Source organism: Eleutherodactylus coqui, chromosome 13, assembly GCF_035609145.1.
Source record: "Eleutherodactylus coqui strain aEleCoq1 chromosome 13, aEleCoq1.hap1, whole genome shotgun sequence".
Lineage (NCBI taxonomy): Eukaryota > Metazoa > Chordata > Amphibia > Anura > Eleutherodactylidae > Eleutherodactylus > Eleutherodactylus coqui.
Genome location: NC_089849.1, coordinates 70,575,590 through 70,601,995, shown reverse-complemented (window position 1 = coordinate 70,601,995; position 26,406 = coordinate 70,575,590). Strand labels below are relative to the sequence as shown.

The 26,406-nt window shown below is 42.2% G+C and overlaps 1 protein-coding gene across 4 annotated transcripts in view; it reads right to left on the bottom strand.

The window, feature by feature from the left end:
• The window catches only part of LLGL2 (LLGL scribble cell polarity complex component 2), a 77,984-nt gene that overhangs the window by 21,664 nt on the left and 29,914 nt on the right, over window positions 1-26,406 (bottom strand). For all 4 annotated transcript variants that reach the window (XM_066587499.1, XM_066587498.1, XM_066587501.1 and 1 more), the window contains exons 2-10: window positions 21,056-21,158; window positions 7,933-8,030; window positions 7,735-7,816; window positions 3,539-3,654; window positions 1,085-1,243; window positions 835-997; window positions 608-740; window positions 476-530; window positions 229-383 (exon numbers count right to left, since the gene is read on the bottom strand). In XM_066587499.1, the coding sequence (XP_066443596.1) occupies window positions 229-383; window positions 476-530; window positions 608-740; window positions 835-997; window positions 1,085-1,243; window positions 3,539-3,654; window positions 7,735-7,816; window positions 7,933-8,030; window positions 21,056-21,130 (1,036 nt within the window). In that variant the 5' untranslated portion in view covers window positions 21,131-21,158. The remainder of the gene's footprint in view (window positions 1-228; window positions 384-475; window positions 531-607; window positions 741-834; window positions 998-1,084; window positions 1,244-3,538; window positions 3,655-7,734; window positions 7,817-7,932; window positions 8,031-21,055; window positions 21,159-26,406) is intronic.

Below are 26,406 nucleotides of genomic sequence, written 5' to 3'. Positions count from 1 at the left end.
CAATATTGAAGCTTAGTCCATCTTCATGCAATACCAGGCACAGCCTATAAACCAGAGTAGCCCTCTTTCTAAAGCCCTTTTTTTTTTTATATATAAACACAACCACATACAACTTTATTAATACTAATCACATTTGCTCCTGGAGCTTTTGATTCAATATCAGTACCTCAATGCTGCTCTTTATACCCCCATTTTTCTGAACCCCAAAAACCGATAGTCTTAACTTACCAGCTGATGGATCTGAATTGCAAATTACTAAATGATCAATTATCCTGGAAGTGAAGTCAAATGCTATTTGTTGGCTACCATGGACCACAGAGATGCTGTGCCTGTCTCCATAGCTTGCCATTGGCATGCCACCTTGGAACACAATATATGGTGACCTGAAAGAAGCATGAAGCCATTTACTCGCGTCATCAAAATCACAAATCCTGAACAGAGTACTACTGCCAATAATGCCACATCTTTTACTCACCCTCTCCGCGACGTCACCCACGTTATTTTACAAATTGCTTTACAGCGGAAGGGACCTACGAAGCAAAATAGGAATTAGAATCAACTATTGCCAATGTCCGCTGCGGTCTCTTATATTTTTAGAGTGATTTACCATATGGCACTTTATTCTCCATGGGAGACTGTTGTATAGGATCACCAGTTGCTTCCCACTGACTGTAACTCCCATCGTTGTGACAACTTATAATTTGTTGCGCACCCCGACACCAGAAAATATTTTCCAGTTGCTAGGAAAGAAGTCAAAGAACAGAACGTAAGCGGTTATGAGGCTTCAGGTACATGTAATGTACACACTATGCATATGGGCCCTCCAGCAGGTACCTGGGTGCCAAGAAAGTGTTGCACACTGCGGCCAGTTGTTACATCCCACACCATCATAAGTCCACGACTGTAGCCAATCAGGATTTGGTCGGGGTTCTTCGGATGCTCTTGCAAAGCTTCCACCGACTCAAAGGGGCGTCTGCTAGCATACTCATCTGGAAGACTGCAAGTAAATGGGAAGTAGTATGAGCATAATTCTGACTCTTAGGTCAAAACAAACAGCAAGTAAAAAGTGCACCATGCCGCTTACCCACGTAAGGCCATCTCATGTCCAACGGTTTTCTCCTCCAGGACTTTCAAGGATGGTAGCGCAAGGGTGAAAACACTGCCCCCTTCTGTGCCCACATATAGGCGTTCTCCAGATGAGTGGGCAAGAACCACCTTGATCTGTGTTACACTAGGAGGTGCCCTGTTAACATATGAAGGACAACATTTAGGAAATCCAGGAAATCTCAGTGGGAATGGTGAGCGGTGTTAGGCCCTACTAATCTTATGATCTGACGATGAGTCAACGAGAAAAAAAATAAAACAGAGAACCCCTTAAACCCTTTCCAATCCACTGTCTGATGTCTGAAGACATTAGGATTTAAGGCTGTACAGCTCAGATATTGGAAGACATCTGTCGGGGTTCTCTTACTGTATATTGCCAGCCTCTCTGCTGTCAGAGCCTATCCAACGTGTCACCTCATGCAGTACTGGCTTTAGCCAGCATATAGCGCCGTTGTATAACGGCAGAAAAAGAGTAAGCCCCCTAGGAAAACCAGGATACAAATTGGATTGGAAAGGGTTAAAAAGGGTGCATTCATACACAGGACTTTGGTGCAGAGCCACACTAAACTTCATGTCAGAAGCTGTACCATTCGGTGCAAATTTTGACATGCATCTGCAGCAATTTCAGCCTTTCAATTGAAGGGATGAAGTCTGCTACGAACTTCCATCATAATCTGCACCGATTGAAGGAGAATATAATGCACAATTTGACATGAAATTTTGCCCATTTTTTCCACACCAATTCCACCATGTGAGAATGTACCCTAAACAAGGACCTGGCACCTCTCCTAACAGGTCTATCTAAATAAATACGTGTATTCCCTATGAAATAACAGTTATCAAGCATCGTTTATTACAATTCTGCATTGTGCCTTTCCCTTTATTCCCCTATCAGAAAGCTCCCTACTCTCTGCTCATGTTCAGCAGGTTCCCCTGGAAAGACAAACTATCCTCAATCACCATTCCCTATAACAGTCACTTTCAGGATTATAGAGTCTGGTTTCTGTAGTTTGCTGAGCTTGGTCATTTCATAGGAACAGGACAAGCTGGTTTTCAATGCCAGTCTAAACGTGCCCATGATTGGCAAACAAACAGTACAATCAAACTAGTCAGGAGTCACCAGGGAATATATGACACAGGTCAAACTAACTGCTTAAAAAACAAAAAAACTGTACAGATTCTTTACAAGGCTCTGTTCACACCTCATTTTCACCAATGGAAGTCTTCAGCATATGCCACTGTATATAGGTTATCTTGTCTTTTGTATAGCGCCAGCTTTTTCCACAATGCTTTTAAGTAATTTATTTATTACCCCCACCAAGCTGGACGGGCTGAGACAACAATGCAGGGATTGAACTCACAACCTTCAGGTCATGAGTGAGAGCATTTCTGCTGCCTTAGCACTCTGTGCCACACAAGGCTCTGACGCTATATGTTGACATTAGTCGTTGACTCAAATAGTGAAAAAGTATATCGTGCGGTAAACCTATTCCTTTGTCATACATTGGGGCTTGTGGACAGGTTACATGATTAGTATGGAGTTTTCCCAATACAAGCTTGAAACATGCAAGAAATAAGATGTGAACTGAGATTGAGCTGCCACTGCACATCTGCGGGCACAAACACATTCTCTTCCCCATTTCAGGCAGCTTTGTCTGTTTATACATCAGGCTGTAACAGAGTAGGTAAGATTAAGCGCAGGCCCACAGCGGTTACATTCAGGTTACTGAAACAGCCCTCCAGCCCCTCATCACTCAACAGTAAGTGGCAATGTAAAAAGTAGCTACTTCAATTCAGAGGTGCCATGTGAAGGTTTCTACACAGACATAGAAAGGGGTTCTTTACTGTAAGAGCAGCGAGACTATGGAACACTGTGCCTAAGGACGTGGTGATGACAAATTTGATAAAGGTGTTCAAGAGGGGCCTGGGCGCCTTTCTTGAGCGATACAATGTTAAATGTTATAATCATTAATAACTTCAGAAGGGTTGTTGATCCGGGGATTATGCCGATTGCCAGATTGGAGTCAGAAAGGAATTATTTCTCCCTTAAATGGGCAAAATTGGCTTCTACCTCATTAGGGTTTTTTTTCCCTTCGCTGGATAAACATTCGGGATTAACAGGCTAAACCGGATGGACAGAGGTCTTTCTTTGGCCTTATATACTATGATACTATATTGGTTCTTTTCTTCTACAGCTGAAGCCAAACAACAGTACAGCTCTCCAGGAGATCTCAGTTATGTCTGAACTCCCAAGATCCTGTTACATCATATGGAGGGTAAAAATCCTAAACTAAGGGAACAGTCATCGAGGGTGGGGAGTCTGGAAAGGTAGCAGATATTACAAGCCTTTATAGAGATCATATAGCTATTAAAAATAAAAGGTTCCTGCACACGTTTTCCACAGTGAGACACAAGGGAGCTCGTCTTGACGTACCCAGGTGGTCCTCGAAGAGTGAACTTTCTCTCCTCCTGCAGTTCTGATATCCCATCTTGCTGCCTCAGTGACCACAAGTGGAGGCTGTTGTCGTCCAGCAGTGTGATAAGTTGGCACTGAAAAAAAAAAAAAAAAAAAAAAAAAATTTAAAAAGTTCCAGATATCAGTAAAATGTCATACATACATACATACATATTATATAATTGAAGGTATGCGTGTGTGTCTGTGTGTCTGTCTGTCCTTTATGCATTACTACACCATTCATCCGATCGCCATGAAACTTTGGGAAGTTGTTAAGTACACTCCTGGGAAGATTATAGGCATAGTACATTTATGCTACGATAAATGGCGCGCGTGCGTCGTCGACAGTTACGACCCCCCGACATAGATCGTTCGATTTCCATCATAGCCACTAATTCTCTCACTTCCCGATGTTGTAGAAACATGAAATTTGGCACGAGCATTGATTATGTCATAAATAGGAAAAGGTAACGGGTCCCAACTCGATTATTCAATTCTAAGCGCCAAAGAATTAGCGTCCAAATTTTACGTACGGAATCTAATTTTCTCGCTTCCCAATGTCATAGAAACCTGAAATTTGGCACGGGCATTGATTATGTCATAAATAGGAAAAGTTAATGGGTCCCAACTCGATTATTCAATTCTATGCGCCAAAGAATTAGCGTCCAAATTTTACATACGGAATGTAATTTTCTCACTTCCTGATATACACTACCGTTCAAAAGTTTGGGGTCACCCAAACAATTTTGTGTTTTCCATGAAAAGTAACACTTATTCACCACCATGCGTTGTGAAATGAATAGAAAATAGAGCCAAGACATTGACAAGGTTAGAAATAATGATTTGTATCTGAAATAACATTGTTTTTACATCAAACTTTGCTTTCGTCAAAGAATCCTCCTTTTGCAGCAATTACAGCATTGCACACCTTTGACATTCTAGCTGTTAATTTGTTGAGGTAAGCTTGTGAAATTGCACCCCACACTTCTAGAAGCATCTCCCACAAGTTGGATTGGTTGGATGGGCACTTCTGGCGTACCATACGGTCAAGCTGCTCCCACAACAGCTCAATGGGGTTCAGATCTGGTGACTGCGCTGGCCACTCCATTACCGATAGAATACCAGCTGCCTGCTTCTGCTGTAAATAGTTCTTGCACAATTTGGAGGTGTGTTTAGGGTCATTGTCCTGTTGTAGGATGAAATTGGTTCCAATCAAGCGCTGTCCACTGGGTATGGCATGGCGTTGCAAAATGGAGTGATAGCCTTCCTTATTCAGAATCCCTTTTACCCTGTACAAATCTCCCACCTTACCAGCACCAAAGCAACCCCAGACCATCACATTACCTCCACCATGCTTAACAGATGGCGTCAGGCATTCTTCCAGCATCTTCTCATTTGTTCTGCGTCTCACAAACGTTCTTCTTTGTGATCCAAACACCTCAAACTTGGATTCATCCGTCCACAACACTTTTTTCCAGTCTTCCTCTGTCCAATGTCTGTGTTCTTTTGCCCATCTTAATCTTTTTCTTTTATTGGCCAGTCTCAGATATGGCTTTTTCTTTGCCACTCTGCCCTGAAGCCCAAAATCCCGCAGCCGCCTCTTCACTGTAGATGTTGACACTGGTGTTTTGCGGGTACTATTTAATGAAGATGCCAGTTGGGTACCTGTGAGGGTACCTGTTTCTCAAACTAGAGACTGTAATGTGCTTATCTTCTTGCTTAGTTGTGCAACGCGGCCTCCCACTTCTTTTTCTACTCTGGTTAGAGCCTGTTTGTGCTGTCCTCTGAAGGGAGTAGTACACACCGTTGTAGGAAATCTTCAATTTCTCGCATGGAATAGCCTTCATTTCTAAGAACAAGAATAGACTGTCGAGTTTCAGATGAAAGTTCTCTTTTTCTGGCCATTTTGAGCGTTTAATTGACCCCACAAATGTGATGCTCCAGAAACTCAATCTGCTCACAGGAAGGTCAGTTTTGTAGCTTCTGTAACGAGCTAGACTGTTTTCAGATGTGTGAACATGATTGCACAAGGGTTTTCTAATCATCAATTAGCCTTCTGAGCCAATGAGCAAACACATTGTACCATTAGAACACTGGAGTGATAGTTGCTGGAAATGGGCCTCTATTCACCTTTGTAGATATTGCACAAAAAAAACAGACATTTGCAGCTAGAATAGTCATTTACCACATTAGCAATGTATAGAGTGCATTTGTTTAAAGTTAGGACTAGTTTAAAGTTTTCTTCATTGAAAAGTACAGTGCTTTTCCTTCAAAAATAAGGACATTTCAATGTGACCCCAAACTTTTGAACGGTAGTATATATAAATGAATGTCTGTCTGTCTGTCCTTTATGCAGTACTACACCATACATCCAATTGCCATGAGACTTTGGGAAGTTGTTGAGTACACTCCTGGGAAGATTACTGGCATAGTACAACTATCCTACGATAGGTGGCGCCGTGCGAGCATCGTCGACAGTTATGCCCCCCAGACAAAGATCGTTTGATTTCCATCTCAAGCACGAAAGCAAAAGGCATTACGAGCAACGGGATGAGTGTTCAACCAGAAAATGATGCATCCGCCGAACGTTTCGCAAGACAATTGCTGGATATTGAGAATGCTGAGGTAAAATGAAAGCTGCGCTGTGATTGGTTGCTATTTCTTATACTGCTGAGGCAACATGAAAGCTGTGCTGTGATTGGTTGCTATATATTATACCGCTGAGGTAAAATGAATGCTGCGCTGTGATTGGTTGCTATTTCTTATACTGCTGAGGTAACATGAAAGCTGTGCTGTGATTGGTTGCTATTTCTTATACTGCTAAGGTAACATGAAAGCTGCGCTGTGATTGATTGCTATATATAATACCGCAGAGGTAACATGAAGGCTGCGCTGTGATTGGTTGCTATATAGAATACCGCAGAGGTAACATGAAAGCTGCGCTGTGATTGGTTGCTATTTTTTATATTGCTGAGGCAGAATAAAAGTTGCGCTGTGATTGGTTGTTATTTCTCTTACTGCTGAGGTAACATGAAAGCTGCGCTGTGATTGGTTGTTATATATTATACCACTGAGGTAACATGAAAGCTGCGCTGGGATTGGTTATCTAGATATATAAAAACGAATGAATGTATGTCTGTCTGTCTGTCTGTCTTCGCAGCAACGCGCGACGGGTAAGCTAGTAATGCCATAAATCTCAAGATCATATCAGTCATGTGGAAATTACAGACAAAAGAAATCCTGCATCATCACTATGCAATTGTAACCTAGTGTGATGAAATATGGACTGAATTTATACAGGCTATACAATTTACCTGAAAGCATACATTCCCACCCTTTACCCCCGACACCCTAGAACTATGAGCCACTTTATCTCCAGCTGGCGGATGGTAGAAACACTCAATGCTGCCCTGCGTGGAATTGATAGCAAATTAAAAACTAAGCCTCACTCCAATAGCTAAGACACGCCTACTTAGCTAGGACACACCCCTTTTAGACACACCAGCCTAACTTTGACTTGAATGAAATTTACCCCCAGAACAAAGGAGCAGAGGGGTACATTACTTGCAGTTCTTCTCTGCCCTTCTCTCCAATCTGTCAGTTCCAGGACTCATTTTCAGCTGTCCAAAGTGGCCAACTTAATCTTCAGAACACCTAATCCCCACAGCACATTGATCGTGTTAGACTACCAATGCACTGTACCTGCTCTTTAATTGGCCAGAGCTGCTCACATGATCAGCACTGGCCAATCAGAAAATGGTGCAGTGTACATTAGGTAGCTAGAAAATTGCAGCAGCCATCTTGGGCAGCCAAAAGGGGGGCCAATTACAGGCGGATCATAAGGACAGCAGGTAATACACCTCTCTAGAGGGTCGCTTAAACAAAAATTTCTACAATAGTATTTGAGGAACTTGCAGAAAACCCACAGTAAGCAACCAAAAGCAGGATACCTGCCAGAATGCTTCCCGCTCCCCCAAAAGAATAAAAATAATCACGGCAAGGTCCCTCCTCCCCTCATGTAGCCCCCTTCTGCAATGCACAATCTGCTGGCAGAACCTGCATTTGACCATAGAATTGCTGGATACTACACGCCGCTTCCTGCATGTGTCTCTGCCAACAGGAACAGATCCAGAAAGAACACCACTTCCAGCAGAGAAGTGACGTAAACATCTCACCTGGTTGGGAACAAAGCTGATCTTTATCACCGCGTTATTCTGCTCATGCAGATTCATGAACTCCACTCCAGGGCAGCCGTATCTGATGAGGACCGGGGCTAAGAAAATAGTGGTTTGAAATGAGACTCAATGTAACCTATATTTCATTTTTATACACCGCTATGGACATGGCTGAAATTATAAAGGGCAAAAGGATACATTTTGATGGCTCCAGAGCGGGTACCAATGGCCATGAGCCGTAGGGAGTCGCTAAACCCCAGGGCACTAGGCTGGTGAGGGAATCCATGTTCAACGGTCTACAATAAAGAGTTAGAAGAGAAAGAATTAATATGTGAACACAAAACTAAAGAGATTGAAATACAAAATGTTCACTTTCAATCAAGAGGGGTGTCCTTCCTGCATTTGTATATTATATATGTGCCCCATCCAAACCAGTTCTATTCCAGCCTGATGAAGGATCGATAGAAGACCCGAAAGCTCGCTGTAACATCATGTATTTTTGTTAGCCATTAAAAGGTATCACATCTACAAGATTATCTGGTTTCTATTCCTGAGAACAATCACATTTTGCTCTACACGGTACCAAACCTTTTTTTAGTTTGACCCCACACAGAAGTGGTGCTATGTATATTTTCCAGAATAGTGCGAATATTGTTCTCAGCAATTCTGAGGAGTGTTGTTAGACAATAAGAGTACGCAATTTGCAGTAATTCAAATTAACAATACAGTCATTACATGGGGGTTCAAAACGCACTACAAAATTCTACGTAACCGGTGTCTAACAAAGCTTCTTGGAAGCAGAGAATTTATTTTACATCCTACACCAAACAGAAGGCTCTGAAATCACATAATTATGTAACACTGCATATCTTTACAATAAAAGTTAATTGGAGCCTAAAAACAAAAAGGCAGAGAAAAGCAGTCAGTTGCATGCTGCAACCAAAAACAAATTTCATTTTGCAACCTGCGTTAGGTCTCCTCACAGGCGTATTAATTTTGGTCCTTTAAATAAAATTAAAAAAAAATTTAAAAAAAACAAAAAATAAAAAAACACATTTTCACTGCCTGTACTGACAGCTTTTTTTGTGCATGCGCGTTTATTTTACATCCTTATTCACAGTTTTGTTTTTTTTCCTCATTTGAAAAACAGTGAATAAGGACGTAAAATAAACGTGCATGCACAAAAAAGCTGTCAGTACAGGCAGTAAAAAGGTAAAAAAAAATAAATAAAAAAAAAAAAAAATCGTAAGAAAAAAATACAAACTAAACAGGACATTTTTGGGCTGGCGGGGAAAAAATAACAAACACAAACAAAAAAAAAAACTCACCTCTGAATACACCACTCTTGTTTTCTTCCATCTTAAAACTGAGCAGTTGGGCAGAAAGTGGGCGAACCTCATAGTCAATTGGGTTTATCAAGCGCTGTTCCGATTCCATCCAGACATAACCATTCGGCTGCAGGAATTACCCTTTCCTGCTTACGGAACAGAGCAGGAAAGCAGAATTCCCAATGCAGGTGTGACAGCACTTTAATAAAGCCCCTTTTTACAGTAAAAAAAACCTAAAAAAATTAAATTACACCCCTATTCTCCTTCGCTGAAATAAAATAAAGTAAAGAAAAAGATGTAATAGCCTTCCCCCACTTAGTAACTGCACTCTCATGGGGGCCCAGCTGAGGTCGCACTGAGATCCAGGCCCTGTAACAGCTGCTATGACGGTAGCTATACCCCTGCTGCGTTTAGTCTCAAATACACATGAAGCCGTTTTCAAAGCATACATGTGCCAGTTCAAGTGCCAATGATGCCCGCACTGATACAGAGAAGGAAGGGGTCACAGTGCTTATTTAGCACAGAGTCCCCTTCTACGTTTTCCCTGCACACTAGCGCCTTCAGTGATCTGCGGAGCAGGTAAACACAATGAAGGAGATGTAGGGCTACATTTACATTACTTCCCTTGGACCCCACCGATCAGTTATTAGCAATATGGCATCCTTTCACAAGAAGGGAATATCACCTTAGGAGCTGGGCAATAGTTTCCAGGTTTGGAGTTGACCAGGAAACAATTGTATGGAGTTGAGGTGGGCTTCCTTAAGGTAGTCATGCTTTCCTTCTATACTCCTAGAATGGTAGAGCTGGAAGGGACCTCCAGGGTCATCGGGTCCAACTCCCTGCTCAGTGCAGGAGTCACTAAATCATCCCAGACAGATTTGTCCAGCCTTTGTTTGAAGACTTTCATTGAAGGAGAACTCACCACCTCCTGTGGCAACCTGTTCCACTCATTGATCACCCTCAATTTTACGCCAAAAAACACCCACCATTTACATGGACCTTTGAATTCTTAGCATTGTTATAATGACAATGAACTGTCTAGAGATGTACTGCATATAGGTGGTGAAGGTAATCAACCAAACGACGGGCACTGGAAACTAGGGCATCCTAGCTCAGTCTCTGTATTAGTCCGCTGTGCTCACAATTTACATTTCTCCATAGGAATCTCATGATCTCTGTGTGATTATCTGCAAGAACCTCGGTGAGGTGGATTAGAACTAAAGCATCAATACGAGCTTAACTAGGACTACATTTAAAGAAAGAAAGAAAAAAAAAAAGGCTAAAGCCCACAAGCTGGCAAAGGAGCGTGGGAAAAACGATACTGGATATTCTACTTTCTGCAAGGTTTTAGTTCTTTTCTAAAATGACGCGTAATTCACCCGGTGCAGAATTACATCATTCCTCCGGCACAATAATGACTGGTTTGTGCTCCGGTTGTGATCATTAATGATGTTAGCCCTTTAATGAGATGGATTCAGTATTAGGGACATTCTGCAACCACTCACTCAACCGGTTTAACTAGAAAAGCAAAGTAAATATAATGTATGCAACTGTAATAAGGCGGGCCAGGGATCAAGTCACCAATAACACAAAGTGATGCAGCCGGGCTCTAAATCGTAGATGCGGAAAAACCATAGCAAGATTTCATTTTCTGAAACTGCTCTGAAAAAATGGAAGCAGTACGTTATTTTTATGTCCACTTTTCCCCCTCTGTACTTTAACTGTGTTAGGCCTTTTTCTTACGCCTATTAATACATTTAAGGGCGCCTTCACACTTGCGATCGCGATATCGCTGCGTTTTTTTCTCAAATGTCAATAGGAGTTTCTAATGTTAAAAATGCATCGCACAAAAATGGTAAAACGCAAACTTGCAATTGTTGTGCGATGCGTTTTTAACATTAAAGTGTCCTACTGACATTCGCGTAAAAAAAAAAACAAAAAAAAAACGCAGAGATATCACGATTGCAAGTGTGAAGGTACCCCAGGGACCACTTTTTCATTTATTATGTAATTATCACTCCTGTAAACAAAAGTCAGATAACATTATGTTGGTCAGTCATTTCCTATGTATCTTAAACTCATGAGATGGTCATGTGATATCAAACGTGGACCAGCTCAGGATTTAAGGCCCATTTACACGCAACGATTATCGCTGAAAAGCCATAGTTTAAGCGGTAATCGTGTGTAAATGCTGCCATCTTTCACTCTTCGGCTGAACAATGATTTTTAGGTGAGCATAAAATCCATCATTCAGCCGGAGAGAAGATAACAGACCACAAGCTGTTTGATGCCCATGGTGCTGTATTCTCCATGGGAGTGCTGATTACATTGTATTCAGCTTTCAGCCCCTCAGCAGAACAAAAGAGCTGTATGCAGAGAACAGATCCCCTGCTGTTCCCTGCATACAGGTTTCGGAGGCTCGTTTAAATGCAAATGAAGGTGTTAAGCTGCTAATGGACACTAATGCAAAACAATCGCTCAAAGCCTATCTTTTGAACAATTATCTTTGCGTGTAAATAGGCCTTTAGTGATCCCTTTGCATAAAATACTAATGAGCACTAATGCCCATTAGTACTTTATCAGTTTCATCTGCGTGCAAATGAGCCTCCAGGAGCTGCTTGTAGAACTCAACAGGTGGTCTGAGCTCTGCAATTAGCGCCATTGTTCTGGCATGGGCTGCTAAGAGAAAACGAGGTTTTCTCCAGCTCCTGTGGAGATAACAGCCTGTGGTCTGCTTTCTCGCAGGGGCTGGAGACAAAATACATTATCTCCTGCTCCCATGGAGAACACAGCGTGCAGTCTGAACGATGGTTATTAAGCCCACCTAAAAAGTCCTCATTCTGACAAAAAGCGCACGATTGTAGCATTTACATGCAACGATTATCGCTCGAGGCAATCTCTTGCTGGAGGCAGGGTTTTCAATTCGTTACCAGCAAGAGATGGTCTGTCGGAAGCTGACAGCTTCACCGAAGCCTGCAGGAACGCCAGAGAGCAAGCAACAGCAGGGACACAGACGGCGCCTGCTAGGAGAGCATTCCTCTTTTTCCAGGTAGTGCAAGTAGGGCATTTAGCACTGTCAAAAACACGGCACCAAATTGTTTTAAAACACTGAAACACCGGGGGGAAAAAATTAAAAATCACGGTGCTGAAAGGCATCCCGATCGAAGCAGCTGTTTGCGCCTGTGTGAGCGGTCCCATTAAAAACAATGGGAGCGTTGTACTGGAAGTAATGCAGTGCTGAAAGTGCCACGCTAATAGCATTAAGAGTGCCTGTGTGAAGGGGGCCTTAAACAGGGTGGCATTTAGATGACAAGCATCGATTGCTTTTTCTTTTTTTTTTCTAAGCCTACACAAAATATGCAAAGTTCAATGAATGGCTGTGATAGCTGAGCCACAGTGCTCATGAACCAATCACAGCCAGCCCTTTCTGGAGGCGGGGATTTTGATCCTCCAATCCAGGAAGGGTTGAGAGAAGACGAGTGCCGGTGTGAAGAGATGAACACGTGAGGGAAGACGACAGCACCTCTTAGGTGATGTATTTTTTTTTGTTTTTTTTTACTGCAGCTAGGGCTTATTTTCAGGGTAGAGCTTATATTTCAAGCCCCACCTGAAAATCCTCGCACACGGTGCTACAAAGTCGCGCAACTTTGTAGCGACACAAAATCGCGTTATCGCAGTGAGAAAACGCAGCGATATCGCTGTGATTTTCTTCTGTCAAAACAGTGTTGCCCGTGTGAATGCGGCCTTACACTACAATCCCAAAAGTGACAGTACAAGTAGAAGAGTCTAAATCTTGTCAATAGAAAACAAAAGTACTCACCACCACAAATGTGGTATATACCCTCGTTCTCCCTTTAATATTGCAGTGTGTGGAGGCACCTTTGGCTTCAGTGAGAATCACAGCATTGTACGAATAGATCTCCGGCACAGGAAGTCTATGTGATTTTTATCACATATGTAAAAAGCATCACCACAGACCCCCCCTGGGAGTTTTGTTAGGCATTTTGAGCTATGCCATGAGTAAAGAGCCAGCAGGCTGGGAACGCATAGGAAGGGACCTCCAGGACTCGGGGTCTGTTATGCTTTATATATCGGATGCTCAGAGATTATGTGGATTATAATGCCTGTGCTGGAGATCATTCATACAATGCTCTAGTTTCCGTAGTTTGCTGAGCTGGGTTATCTCATACTTCAGGAACAGGAAAAGCTGGTTCTTAATGCCAGTCTAAACTTGCCCATCACTGGCAAACAAAAAGGGCATTCAAGCTAGTCAGGAGTCGGCAGCACCAGGGAGGTAGGATGCACAGGTCAGACGAACTGCTAGAAAATACTAGACAGTAAACTTCTATACTCCCACTTATAATTGCAAACGAACCTTAGGAACAGTGAACTGAAGATATGAATCAGCTCACTTGTAAATTTGGTGGTTTGTTATCTGTACTACAGAATCTCTGCATTTGCTGTAACAAATCAGCTTTTCATGGTCTGACTTCCTGTGACAGATTCGGGTTTACTTTCAGCAGCCAATCAGAGAAGGAAGAACTGCAAAAGGAGGGGTAGATAAGCAGCCTGAGCCAATGATGAGGCAGGGGTGTGCGTCTCAGACTACCACAGACATTGTGGATCAACTATACTCACACATTACAACTCTACCCTAAAGGAGCTTAGCTAAAATGCAGCCAAGCAGGAAAACCTGAAGACCATAAATAGATGGTCATCATTCCCCATAAGCACTAACATGCATGTTTTTGAATGTATGACTGGACAGTGGCTTTAAATGGGGTTTTTCGGGGAATTACTACTGAGATGAGATATCTTCAGGATAGGTCATCAATAGCTGATCGGCTGGGGTTAGCCGCTAAGGAACCTGGCCAAATCAGCCGATTGGGTGGGTACCCGCTGTCTACACATGGCTACAGAACGGAAGCTGCTGCTCCAACCTGTATAGTGGCTGGTAGCTGTAACTGCAGCTTCTTTTAATTTTAATAGGAGCTGTGCTTGCAGTTACTAGTGGCAGCCACTACACAGGAGTCGCAGTGACAGCTTCTGCTCAGTACTCTTATGTAGCAGTGTTGAGAGCGGGCGCCTGATCAACCAGATCCTGAGCGGCAGATCCCATCCGATCAGCTATTGATGACCTATCCTGAAGATAATCGATAGTACGTCACTAGAAAACCCCTTTAACTATTACAAAGAGTACAAGACCAGTGTCCAAGTATCTGCCTTATGCATATGGCAAAAACACGTGTGCGCGCGCCCCCTGTGCACATGTAAACTGGAATCTTAAAATTCCCTTCTAGATCCAACTGGAACATTCCTGTGATTTAAGGGCCTTTTTCTGATAACACCATACTTCAGATTTGTTTCTTATGGAGAATACACACATAAAAACAGTTCTTTAGGTTCTTCAGAGCCTAATGTACACTGCAGGTTTGTGTAACAATTGCTTTTGGATAAAATAATCTTCCTCTTCATTTTGCTATAAATTAGTTGCTCCAGTTTCTCAGAAATCCTTAGTCAAGATTTCTCATGGGAGCATGAACACTGAGAAGCATCAGTGCTTTCCTCTGACAGGGCACACAATACACAGAGACAGGTCGCCTGCATGCCATAAACTAGGTCATTATCACTTCTTGTCCACAAGTAAAACACAGCCTGTAAGCCTTCCTTCATACACAGTTCTTTTGTGACGCTTTTTGTTTAAAGGCTTCTATAAAAAGAAAAAGCCATGATTTTACAGTAATGTGTTTTTTAAGCAGCTTTTGAGGCGAGATTTTTTTTTTTTCACTCTACACACGCAGCATTTCTCAGGCGTTTCAGGCATGTAGGGTATAATGCACAGCTAATTGACAATCCAGACCTGCACCCAGAATACTGATCTCCTGCACCCATGGTAATATAGTCCCTTATGAAAAGAAGAAAAAAAAAGTGTCCGGGAGCATCAATGTTTAACTGCTACTATTATTAGGAACAGTGCACCTCCGGAATATCTGTTCATTATAATATAAGTCAGAAACCCCTGAACAACCTCTAAAGGTGGAACGGTCATCAGAACACAGCATGCGGGTCAAAGTTAATGTCAAAGAATAACTACATTCAACTTTTTCTCAAATAGTACAGTATGGATTTTATCAGCTCACTCAGGGTATGTTCACACACCGGAACCCGCTGTGGAAGAATACCGCCTCCTCAATTCAAGTCAAAACCGCATTTAAAAAAAAAAAATAAAAAAATAAAAAAACACCTTTCACACGAACCCACACGTGGAAATTGCCCTGTTACTGGGCAAAATTTCAAAGCGGAAACTAAAAAAGTAGTAACATGTCCCTTTTGGATATGGACCCGCAGGGGGAGAGGAATGGCTGATAAGAGCAGAAAGGCATTTTCCTCCAAGATGGATTACAAAAACTCTACTATTGATTCATAAAAGGAAAAAAAAAAAAGTTTAAAAAAGTTTAGTTGCATTTTAAATGTTTTGCAAGAATTTTTAGTGTTTTTTTATTTTGTATGTCGCTACATTTAAAAAAAACTCCCTCATTCCTTACAGCTTTCACACCTAATAGTTTGATATTTCCTGTTCCGTAGAGATCACTCGGTCATCTCATTATCACAGGCAGGGTTACAATGAAAGGCAACACCTGTATAGGTCATGAAGGGTACAGTTTCTCCTTCAGAAGAGCACCTGGAAGGTGTGAGGAGATTAAGGCCATCCATGCTCCCTGGGAACGTTAAATATGCAAAAATGCCTCTCAAGTGCCCCCTATTGGAAGGCAGCATTCCTGCAAGTCAATGTCAATCCTTTTGCATATTCAAATTTCTCAGAGGAGCATGCATGGCCTTATAAGTCTCCTGATATTTTGTAGGTGTTCACCCTTAAGAAACTAATTCTAGGCCTCTCACCCAGCAACCTACTGCATACTGATGATCAGCAATTACCCTGAAACTGTCTTTACTTTGTTATCTTTCCCTTCTGAAGAAAATTTTGGCATTGGCTTCTATTTCTAGTAGTTGTTACAAGGCTTGTGAAAAGGTCTGCCACTGACTTGCAAGAAAGCGGCCTTCTAATAGGTGATGCTTTAGCGGTGTTCCATCTCTCTTGTGTATTCACTTTTATATAGAAAAGACAGGATTCACCAGAGGTAATGGACAAAGCTTACCTCCTCCCCCTCCCTGTACAATGACTTCTGTACATCACAACGCATGCCCATAACAGTTAACCATTAAAGACAATAAATATCTTCTGTCCATAGGTTCCTATGTCTCAAAAGCACATCTGTTAATAGTGCTCAGGCAGGATAGCAGCCCGCATCATCATTTACAATTTTTCGAGAAAAACACAAATAAAAATATTATATCTATATATATTTTTTTAAATAACTATATTTTTTTAAATTTGTATATATTTTTTATATATGCAACATCCATTAATTCAGCAGCATCGCCTGTCCAGTATTAAAGATTGGTGAAGACACTCGGAAATTAAATCTACAAGCTTTTTCCTATTGACAAAAACAGGCAAAGACTTCATACCTCATTAGTCCAAGTTCATACATAGGAGATCTAGGCAGATTCCACACAAAAAAAAAACAAAAAAACTCTACAATGTGTATGAATGAGCTTTTAGAAAACCACATTAACATTCCACAGTAAGGCCGCCTGCAGACGAGCGGGTTGGATCCGGCGGCGAGGATTCTCGCCGCGGGACATGGCCCGAGCGCCTGCAGGGACGAGCGCGTACTCACCCGCGCCCGGCGGCCCCGGATCTTTCACGTGCCGGCTGCCGAGCAGCCGGCGCATGCGCAGACTGGAGCCGGCGACCGGGTGTGTGACGTTTCTGTGCGAGGCTCTGCGAGCCCCGCAGAGAAATAGGACATGCCGCGGTTTGTTTGCCACGTGATATTTCGCACGGCCAAACCGCAGCCGTCTGCATAGGATTGCGTTTGTTAACGCAATCCTATGCAGGCTTTGAGCGGCGGAAATTCCGTCGCGGGATTTCCGCCAGTGTGCAGGCGGCCTAATAGTGCAGATTTACAGGAGGCGGGCCATTCTGCAGAAGATCCCATTTGAAAATAATAGGTTTCATATTAAACAGGAAATAAAAGGAGATTTCCATTTTCAGGTCAGCAATGCTTACAGGCGACAAGCACCTTTGAACACTTCTTTGTAAAATGTACATGCAATTTACAAAAAAAATAAATAAAAAATTGGCCATAGCGGTTAATCACTATAAAAATGAAAAATCACTAAAAGATTCTCAGTTTTTCTGGGTCTGCTCATGAATTGCATTTTTTTTTTACATGCAGAATCTGAAATCTATATTGTACCTGCTCTGCGCTGAGAAGTGAATAAGATCTAGGCAATACTCTGTGAGCTCATTAAATAATTAACCATGCAGTTTTGACAGGGAAGAATATTTAACCCCCCTCCCCCCACAGTAATGTTAAAATTGGGAAAACCCTCCGAAGCATAGAAACATAGTATGTTAGACTGAAAGAAAACACTGTCTATCCAGTTCAGCTTGCTTCGGCCCCCGATGTTGATCAAAAGGAAGGCAAAAAAAACCCCAAAAACAATGAGGCATAAGCCCATTTAGCCCGTTGTTAGAGAAAACAAAATTCCTTCCCAATTCCATAATGGCAGTTAGGATAATCCCTGGATCAAGGTTTGATAGTTCCTGCCTGACTCCAAGACCCGGATCAACAGCCCGCTGGTTATTTATTGTCTATATCCTGTAACGTCATAGCGTTCTAAAAAGACGTCAAGTCTAGAGAAGAGCGAGCCTACTCGGCCACGCCCCTTTTTCGCCCAAGTACCGCGATTTTCGAGTACTTCTGTACTCGGGCGAAAAGATTCGGGGGGCGCCGTGGGTGAGTGGGGGGGGGGGGGGGGGAGGGAGAGGGCTCCCCCCTGTTCCCCGCTGCTACCCCCCGTGGCACCACTCCTCCCCCGCCCCTCGAATCTTTTCACCCGAGTACTAAAGTACTCGAAAATCGCGGTGCTCGATCAAGTAATTACTCGAAACGGGTAGGTTCGCTCATCTCTAGTCAAGTCCCCTCTTAAACCCCTTTATGGATTTTACCATCACCAGGTCCTCAGGCACAGAGTTCCAGTGTCTCACTGCTCTTACAGTAAAGAACCCCCTCCTGTGTTGGGGATGAAACCTGCTTTCTTCTAGACATAGCAGATGTCCCCTTGTTACCGTCGCAGTCCTGGGTATAAACAGATCCTGGGAGAGATCCTTGCATTGTCCCCTCATGTATTTATACATTTGGTCGCCCCTTTACAATCTTTTTTCCTTATTGTAGATTTTACATATGTGTCTCATGCAGATTGTATTTGACACAGAACTCTGTTGCCTTAGAGGCATTTTTAACACCTTAGTGGTAGCTAATTTTAGCCTTCAGAAGCAGTAAATCGAACCCCTTTGTGTTCCAGTGGTCAAAACGTTTTACATCTTTTTGGCAGTGTAGTTGCAGGACCCCTTTTATTTTGCAGGACAAGTTCTAGTTTTCCTAAAAACAAATTTCGGATACATATAATTTATTACATTTTATAACTTTTTTTTGCTGCCGACAATGTAAGAAAGCAATTACATTTTTTTGCGATTTTTATGGGATTCAGGATGTGGTATATTATGTTACTTTTATTCTACAGGTCATTGCAATTATGAAAAAAAAACAAAACTAATTTACAGGAGTTTTACTATGTTTTACCATTTTAGATTTTTTTTTTTAATGGAATTTCCCATGTTGGATAAATGTGATTTTTTATAGTATGGGGCATTAGAGATGTTGTCACACCAATTATGTGTAGGGTTTTCTGGTTATTTTAATTTTTTCAAGGTAAAAAAAGTTCACATTTTTTCTGTAAACACGTTTAGATGATATGGTCAATGAATACAGCATCCACAGGGTTAAATTGTGTGAAAAAAGGATTAGATTAAAAAGTCCTTATCATTTCACTCATTTTCTGGGAAAAAGCCCATATATGACAATCAGAGAGTAAATATGCTTTTTGATTGACAGATTTTCTTTGTTGCCACTCTTCACTCCTCCCTCTCCTCTGCGCGCGCATGCTGTCAATTCAGTATTCCCGACTTCAATTCTAATGGCTGTAACTCTGGTTCTCTAAGGGCTACGAACATTCTTTAGGCATCGTTTCAAAACCATGAATCTTCGCTTTAAAAGGTCATGTGGTTAGCCTTGATAGTACTGAAGCAACAGCCATTTAAATTAGAATTTTCTCCCAAAATGGAATGTTCTTTTCCTGCAGAAAAAAAACGAGCCCATCCGAAACTGTTGAAGGCTGAAAAAAAATGTTTCACCTGCAAAAACTGCATGGCCAATAACCATGTATAACTCATGCAGGTGAAGCAGTGCCATTTTTTAACGTGCAGCACACTACCTGCTCATCCTTGGCTCAGAGAGCATTGTCTAGACTGGGTACTATCGCATGCACTTCTTAGCCAAGAGCAAGAGTAGACCTGTATCAGTTTCCAACCTCCAAATGTAACTAGTGCCCTCATTAAGTGACAGCAAAAATATCTTAAACCCAGTGAAGAATTAAGACACAAAACAGGTTTATTAGAGCTTTTACAACTTATGGGAAAAAAGTGAAATGTCTTTAACCCCTTCAAATCCACCATCTGAATCCTAATTGAACATGCACAGGGCAGCTATGATGTAAATACACGTCTTTAACTTTAGTGGCAAGTCTCATTGTATTGACCTCTGCCAGTAAAGATATTGAATCGGCAGTTTGCCAGTTTGATCCTAATGATGTGATAGGGAGTTGAAAATACCAGCGATAAACAGCAGCCAAAGTGAGCCAAATTACCAGCTAATAAGATACCAAAAAAAACAAAAAAAATTGGGCCTTTGTTTCCAGGTATTATAGTGATGAAACTGGTTTAAGTTCACATATTCTGTATCGTTATACAGGAGGAGTCAAAGATGATTTTTTTTTTAATAAAAATGTAGTTTTTCAAATTTATCACATCAAATTAAAAATAGAACGGACGAAGAAAGTTTGAAGCGTACAATATTTCTGCCCATTTTACTCTATATATGAAAAAAATGTTAAAAAAAAATATAAACACTGGCCTATTTTTGGTACCATATGAAAGCCACGAATAAAAAAAAAAAAAAAAGGATATTTAAAAAATATTAATCCTTAGGGCTTATTTACATGGTGTATGTACGCTTACATCTGAGCAGCTCTCCCCTTCCTTCCCCGGCTCTCTGCCTCTCCCCCACTCCAGTGTTTGCAATAGGAAGGGGAGGGGGCAGAACCAAGCTCCGCTCTGTCCCATTGCGGGCTGCGGACAAGGGGTGGGAGCTTAGCTCCGCCCCCATCACACCCACTCCCATTGCAAACAGCTAGAGGGGAGAAGAGAGGCAGAGGGACTGCTCAGATGGAAGCGTATTAATAAGCCCTTAGAATGCATGAATAAATTGACTGCTGGTCATTACCATTCCTCATGTTAATTGGGTGTTTCCCATCACATAGCTGGCAGGGATACTACTGATAAAGGACACTGTAATGCCTAGTTGTGCCATTCCTATTGTGAATGTATGAAGAAATTGACAACGCAGAGGTGTGTTTTTTAAGAAAAACACCTTTAGAAATTAATTTCCCCACAAAGAAATATTTCCCAAAAACAGCAGGCACGTGAGAGGAACTGATCGATCATTAAAAACTCGACATGGCCATTTGTGCATTTCTGACAGGGTTCTCAGCTGTATTACCACCACTCATGTGTGAACGGCAAATCCATTTTTCACTTGATAGTTCAGACAGCAGATGGTCACAGTGTGAGCACAACAAATAAATAATTCATATGATGAGATATAGGAAAACAGACAGAACAGATGAGAACAATCCCGGTAGCCGTGTATCCATATCAGAAATGAAGCAGTCTGCCAGACGAGTGTCTCCTTCCCATGTCTGATACACCGAGTGCAGCGCCCTACCGAGAAGTAGTCCAACATCACCTTGTTAAACTGGAACAGGTCCCTCTTCAGCCTCTCCCTCATAGAGTCCTGACCAGACCGCAGGAAGCGTTTCATCTCTGCAGCGCCCGAGCTCAGCAAAACCCTGAAAACACAACAAAAATCAAAATATTATTCCACGCACATGATGGGTGCAGAACCAGGACCATGGGAGGAAAAGGAAGTTATCTACAGATATGGATAAAAAACAGCTTTAATAGACAATACAAATAATGGTTAAAACACTTACTATAGGACAGCAGCATCAGAGCCATGGGCACTACAAATGATGTAATGCAGTAATTAAACACTTTCACACGTCTATCGCTCTTGGGAAACCTGATGCATTTTTCAGGAGGGTTCAGCTGAATTTCGCCGCTAAACATATAGAGCTTGTTGCTGAAATCTGTTAATCATTAACCTACAGACAGCTGCTCACACTGAACCTTCACCCCAAGTGGCGGCAGGGACAGGAGGCGATATTACCGGCCTCACTAACCAGTCCTCACCAGAAGAATATAGATTTTTATAACTCTAACCCTCTAACCCTCTAACCCTCTAACCCTCTAACCCTCTAACCCTCTAACCCTCTAACCCTCTAACCCTCTAACCCTCTAACCCTCTAACCCTCTAACCCTCTAACCCTCTAACCCTCTAACCCTCTAACCCTCTAACCCTCACACACACACGGTTGCAAGATCAACTCCCGCATAGTTCAGGTAGCCGGTTCAAGATTGACTCAGCCTTCCATGGTCGGTAAAATGAGTATCCAGCTTGGTGGTGGTGGGAATAAATACAAAAATTACCTGAATGCGCTGCAGAATAAGTTTTTTGTTTTGTTTTGTTTTTTTAAATCACTTTATAAGCAGAACATTTTCTCTATGTAAGCAACAGTGGCCGAATGCAGCTTCTTCCTGCTTAGATTACTGAAGGAAGAGCATAGTTGACAACCATTGTGCACCCTCTGAGACAGTCTCTGCTGGGAGGCATGGAGGAGGATGCAATCACGGATTGTCCAGAAAAAAGAAAAAAAAAAAAAAAAAACACACTATCTTGATACAACAACATTTGGCCTCATTTACACTTAATGGCCACTTTATTAGTGACACCCATCCTTTGGCCTTAAGAACTGCAGCAATTTGTGGTGGCATCCATCCACAGGTAACAGAGGACCCAGAGCGTGCCAAGAAAAATATTCCCGTTTATGAAAAGAATGATGGGCACCACTGAAACAATCCAACAGAACAGGGTGCAGCCAGATAGATACAAAACTTTCCATGTCGTAAACAGACCAACCAATCTAGAATTGGTGGACACACAAGAAAAAATTTTTTTTAAAGTATACCAAATTATTGCAGTCTTCATTGAAATATTAAACAAAGGATAGCCCTCAGTGTTTGTGAAATATTTCTATAAAGATTGTAATTTGTTAAACATCTTAGTATGTGCCACATCTTGATTGTGAAAAATCTGAAGGTAGCAGCCAAAGACAGGGAAGCATGGCATATGCTTAACCACAAAGTGACCAAAAGTCAGCAACGACTGAACGGATAGATCGTCAAGTCTTGATTGGTTACTGGTTTATGATCAAGATTAAAACAAAGACACATTCATTCCATCAACTGTTGACACCTGACAGGAAGGGTTCAGCAATTCATGCTGCTTGAAATTCTGCCCCTCCCGTCAGCATGGAGCAGCTGTAATCTGAAGTTATTTGATCAGGTGATGTTTTTGCACTACTACGTGATTAAAGTGGTTTTTCAGGTGAAAAAAAACAACTTTTGATTAGCAATCCTATGTGTATTGGCCGGTGCTTGTAACTGCAAGCGCAGCCCTCATTGAAATTAACACAGAGGTCAGAGTAGAGGATAAGTCATCAATAGTATTTTTCCTGGAAAAACCCTTAATTTTTGGGCTCCCTAACCAACTGGAGTTTTGCCCGTTTATCTACAGCACAATAACGCTGGAGGTGGCCGTCTGCTGTTATAGATCTGAGCTAAGGAACACGTTCTGCATGTGGACCCGTTAGTTGGAACACCAGCCTTGCATTCCATTGCAGTTGGCTTGGTTACGCGCCGCCTGTTTATCAGAATGATATTTGACATTCTCCTCTGACCCCTTCTCGTTGACGAGTTGTTTACATCCATAGGATCCCATTGTTCGATGATTTTCTTGATCACACCATTCTCTTTGTACCCTGTACACTGTTGCACAAGGAAACCCCACAAGATTGGCAGTGTATGAAATAGTGGTCCAGGCTAGCCTAGCAGCAATGACCACGTCACAGAAGCTATTCACATTGTGCAATGTTCCCATTCCAATGCGAATTCACACGAACTGATCTACCGAAAGCTTGCTCACTTGTTTTTGTTTTGTTTTTTTGCTGCACTCTGGGGCCACATGTCTAATTTCCATACAGGGAAGCTCTGATCGTGAAAGGATAGGTGCCTTCAATAATATAGCCAGTGTATAACAGTCTAAAAGAAAAACTGCATTGCCCATATCAGCACCCAACTTTCATTTACTAAATTGGGCAAATATGAAAACTGCACTGCGATTGACCAGATTATCCATTGCAATCAATGTTTCTTTTGTGCAGGCTTGATATTTGAGGCCCATTTTTTTGGCCACATTCAAAGGGATGGCAAAACATTTCGGTGAATTACTGAAGTAAATGCAATAGGGTTATATGGGGTTTATTAGCTTTCAGGGTAATCCACGGAGCTGCCCATTTCAGGGCGATCGCCCTGCATGTTGTTGCATGGGGCAATTTAGTCACTAGGGATATTTAGCAACAGGTGTCTGTTCCCTTCCCAGTTCACTCTCAAGAGGAACCTCCTGTGGACGGCTAACGGGTCCTACACAAGATTGTATTCAGCCATTTGGATGGGCCTACAGGAATGCCAAGATACACGGTAATTCCATCATTTCTACTGAAGCCAGATTGCCATAGGTGACTTTCATAGGGCAATTCATATCATATATACACATTATGGCGTTATGCATGTGGCCGTGATTAATAGTCATGTCTTGCATGCTGGAATTTTGATAATCACTTATTGCGGCATTTTTTAATTCTATTAAAAGTTAGGTTTTAAAATTTGACAATGTTCACCCCCCCCCCCCCCCACCCCCTTTGCATGAAGTAAATGGAAGCAACAAGGGTTTTTTGTGTGTGATGTCAAGGACAGATGAATAGCCCGAAGTGTATATTTCCATATAATGAGAGCTTCCCTTATACAACATTAAGGGTAGGTTCACATGTAGGAAAAAAAATGGTGCAGACTTCCTTTAATGCAGTTCCACTTTGGAAGTTTACTTTAAATGCCCGAAATCAGCGGTACGGGTCCGCGCATCACACAGCCTCATCATACATTTACAGTTTTAAAATTTTAATGAGAAGGATGCAACAGGTAGTCCGCCGGCCCCGTACAGCACTCTGTATTGAAGGCACCTTGATACAGAAGTCAGATAGGAAGAAGAATTCTTGTTAAAGTCACTTATTACCCAAGATACGGTGTGACAAGTATAAAAGGCGGTGGCACAAAAACCTTGACATTAGACAAATACATTGTGAAAGACTACGCAAACTCAGCAAACGTCCGTGCATGATGATCCGCTACTATAAATCACAAGGTATGGGTTATGTTAGCTGGTATATGTAGTGTATGGCTACATGCGGCAATGCTGAATACATGCAGCCCAGTACTAGTCCTATTTTCAGGATGCTCACATGATCCGTCAGGGCAGCTCTCATACTTCCACTCCTGCATGCTCTGTGCAAACAAGGGTCAGAAACGCTATCTTTTCTCCTTAGGGAGAGCAACTATACTATAAACTAAGTGAGGACACTCAAATGGCCACACACGCTCCTCTGGGTAATATGCAAATAAGGGAGATGGAATAAATCCTCCATAGTGCCACCTATTGAAAGGCAGCATTCCTTCAAGCCAAAGTCAGACTTTTTATACAAGCCTTGTTACAATGACCGGGAATTAAAAGCAAAGCCAGACTTCATGTACATACAGCTGTTTCAGGGTTTTGGCCCTTCATCAGTGTACATCTCCCTTATTTGCATACTACCCAGAGGAGCGTGCATGGCCATTTGAGTCTCCTCACTTCGTTTATAGTTGCTCTCCCTAAGGAGAAAAGATAGCGTTTCTGACCCCTGTCCCAGGCCTCTCACTAGCAAAGCCAGACTCCTACTGTACACCGATGAAGGGCAAAGACCCTGAAACAGCTGTATGTGCATGGAGTCTGGCTTTGGCCTGTACAAACAATACATTCACTTCAGTGCCAACATCCAGGAGAACAGGAGAAACTTCTGGATGCAACTGATACTTAGGCCGCCGTTACAAGCGGCATGGTGGTGGCAACATTTCAATGTGGATTCTGCACCGAAAACCTGACAAAAAAACTGCAATGTATGTAGGTGCAATTCATACATAAATCCCCATCCATACCCTGTGGAAAAAGTCAGTGCAGATTTGAAGGCATGGGGCTAGTAGCAGATTCTACCTACTAAAATGATACAAGTTCCTCAAACTCCCGTAGTATGCAGATTCAGGGTGCTTTTACATGGGACAATCTGTCAGGCAACCGATGCCAACAGGCTGTCCCAGCGGCGATCGCTCCTGTGCTTGTACACACGAACGATCATCACTCAGTGAATGGAGGTGGAGTGGTGCAGGGATCAATCCGGCCGGCCGCCTCCTTCATTAGTGGACAACTGCCTGATTTTTTTTATCATTGGATTTCACTTTCAATCAAACCAATGATGCATTACCTAGAGGTTATACCATTTTTGAATACAGATGGAACTGTTTAATCATCGTTGGCTTCTATATTCACCTAAATAAGCTACAGGCTATAAAAAAAAAAAATCTCAGCCTCCAGATGGCATCAGACAGGGAGCTGCACTGCAGGGAAGTGGCTGAAATACATAGACAACACCTCCACAGTAGCAGGCAATCAGGTGAAATCATCAGGGATGGAAAAGGGGTGTTTGACAGAGTGTCCCTTTAAGGAATCACTCACACCCGTGCACGTTAGCTGCATATTACATGAGTATTTTCTAAGTCGTGATACGTAGTACTAAAAGCCCACTAATTAAACTTGGTCATTCAGATCTGTGTTTCTCTCACGCACGTTCCCTTAGTTTATGATGCTTATCTGACCGGTTCCCTTCAAGTGTGGTTTCACAGAGTACTGCTTTTACAAAAAGAGGTTACTTCTTTTTTCGGAGTTTCTTCCTAAAAATGCTGTCACCAATAGTTACCCTAAAGCCAGTAGGGTAAATGCAGTACTAACAGTATGAGTTTTATTGGCGCGCCATCGCTCTCCACTTTCAGAGC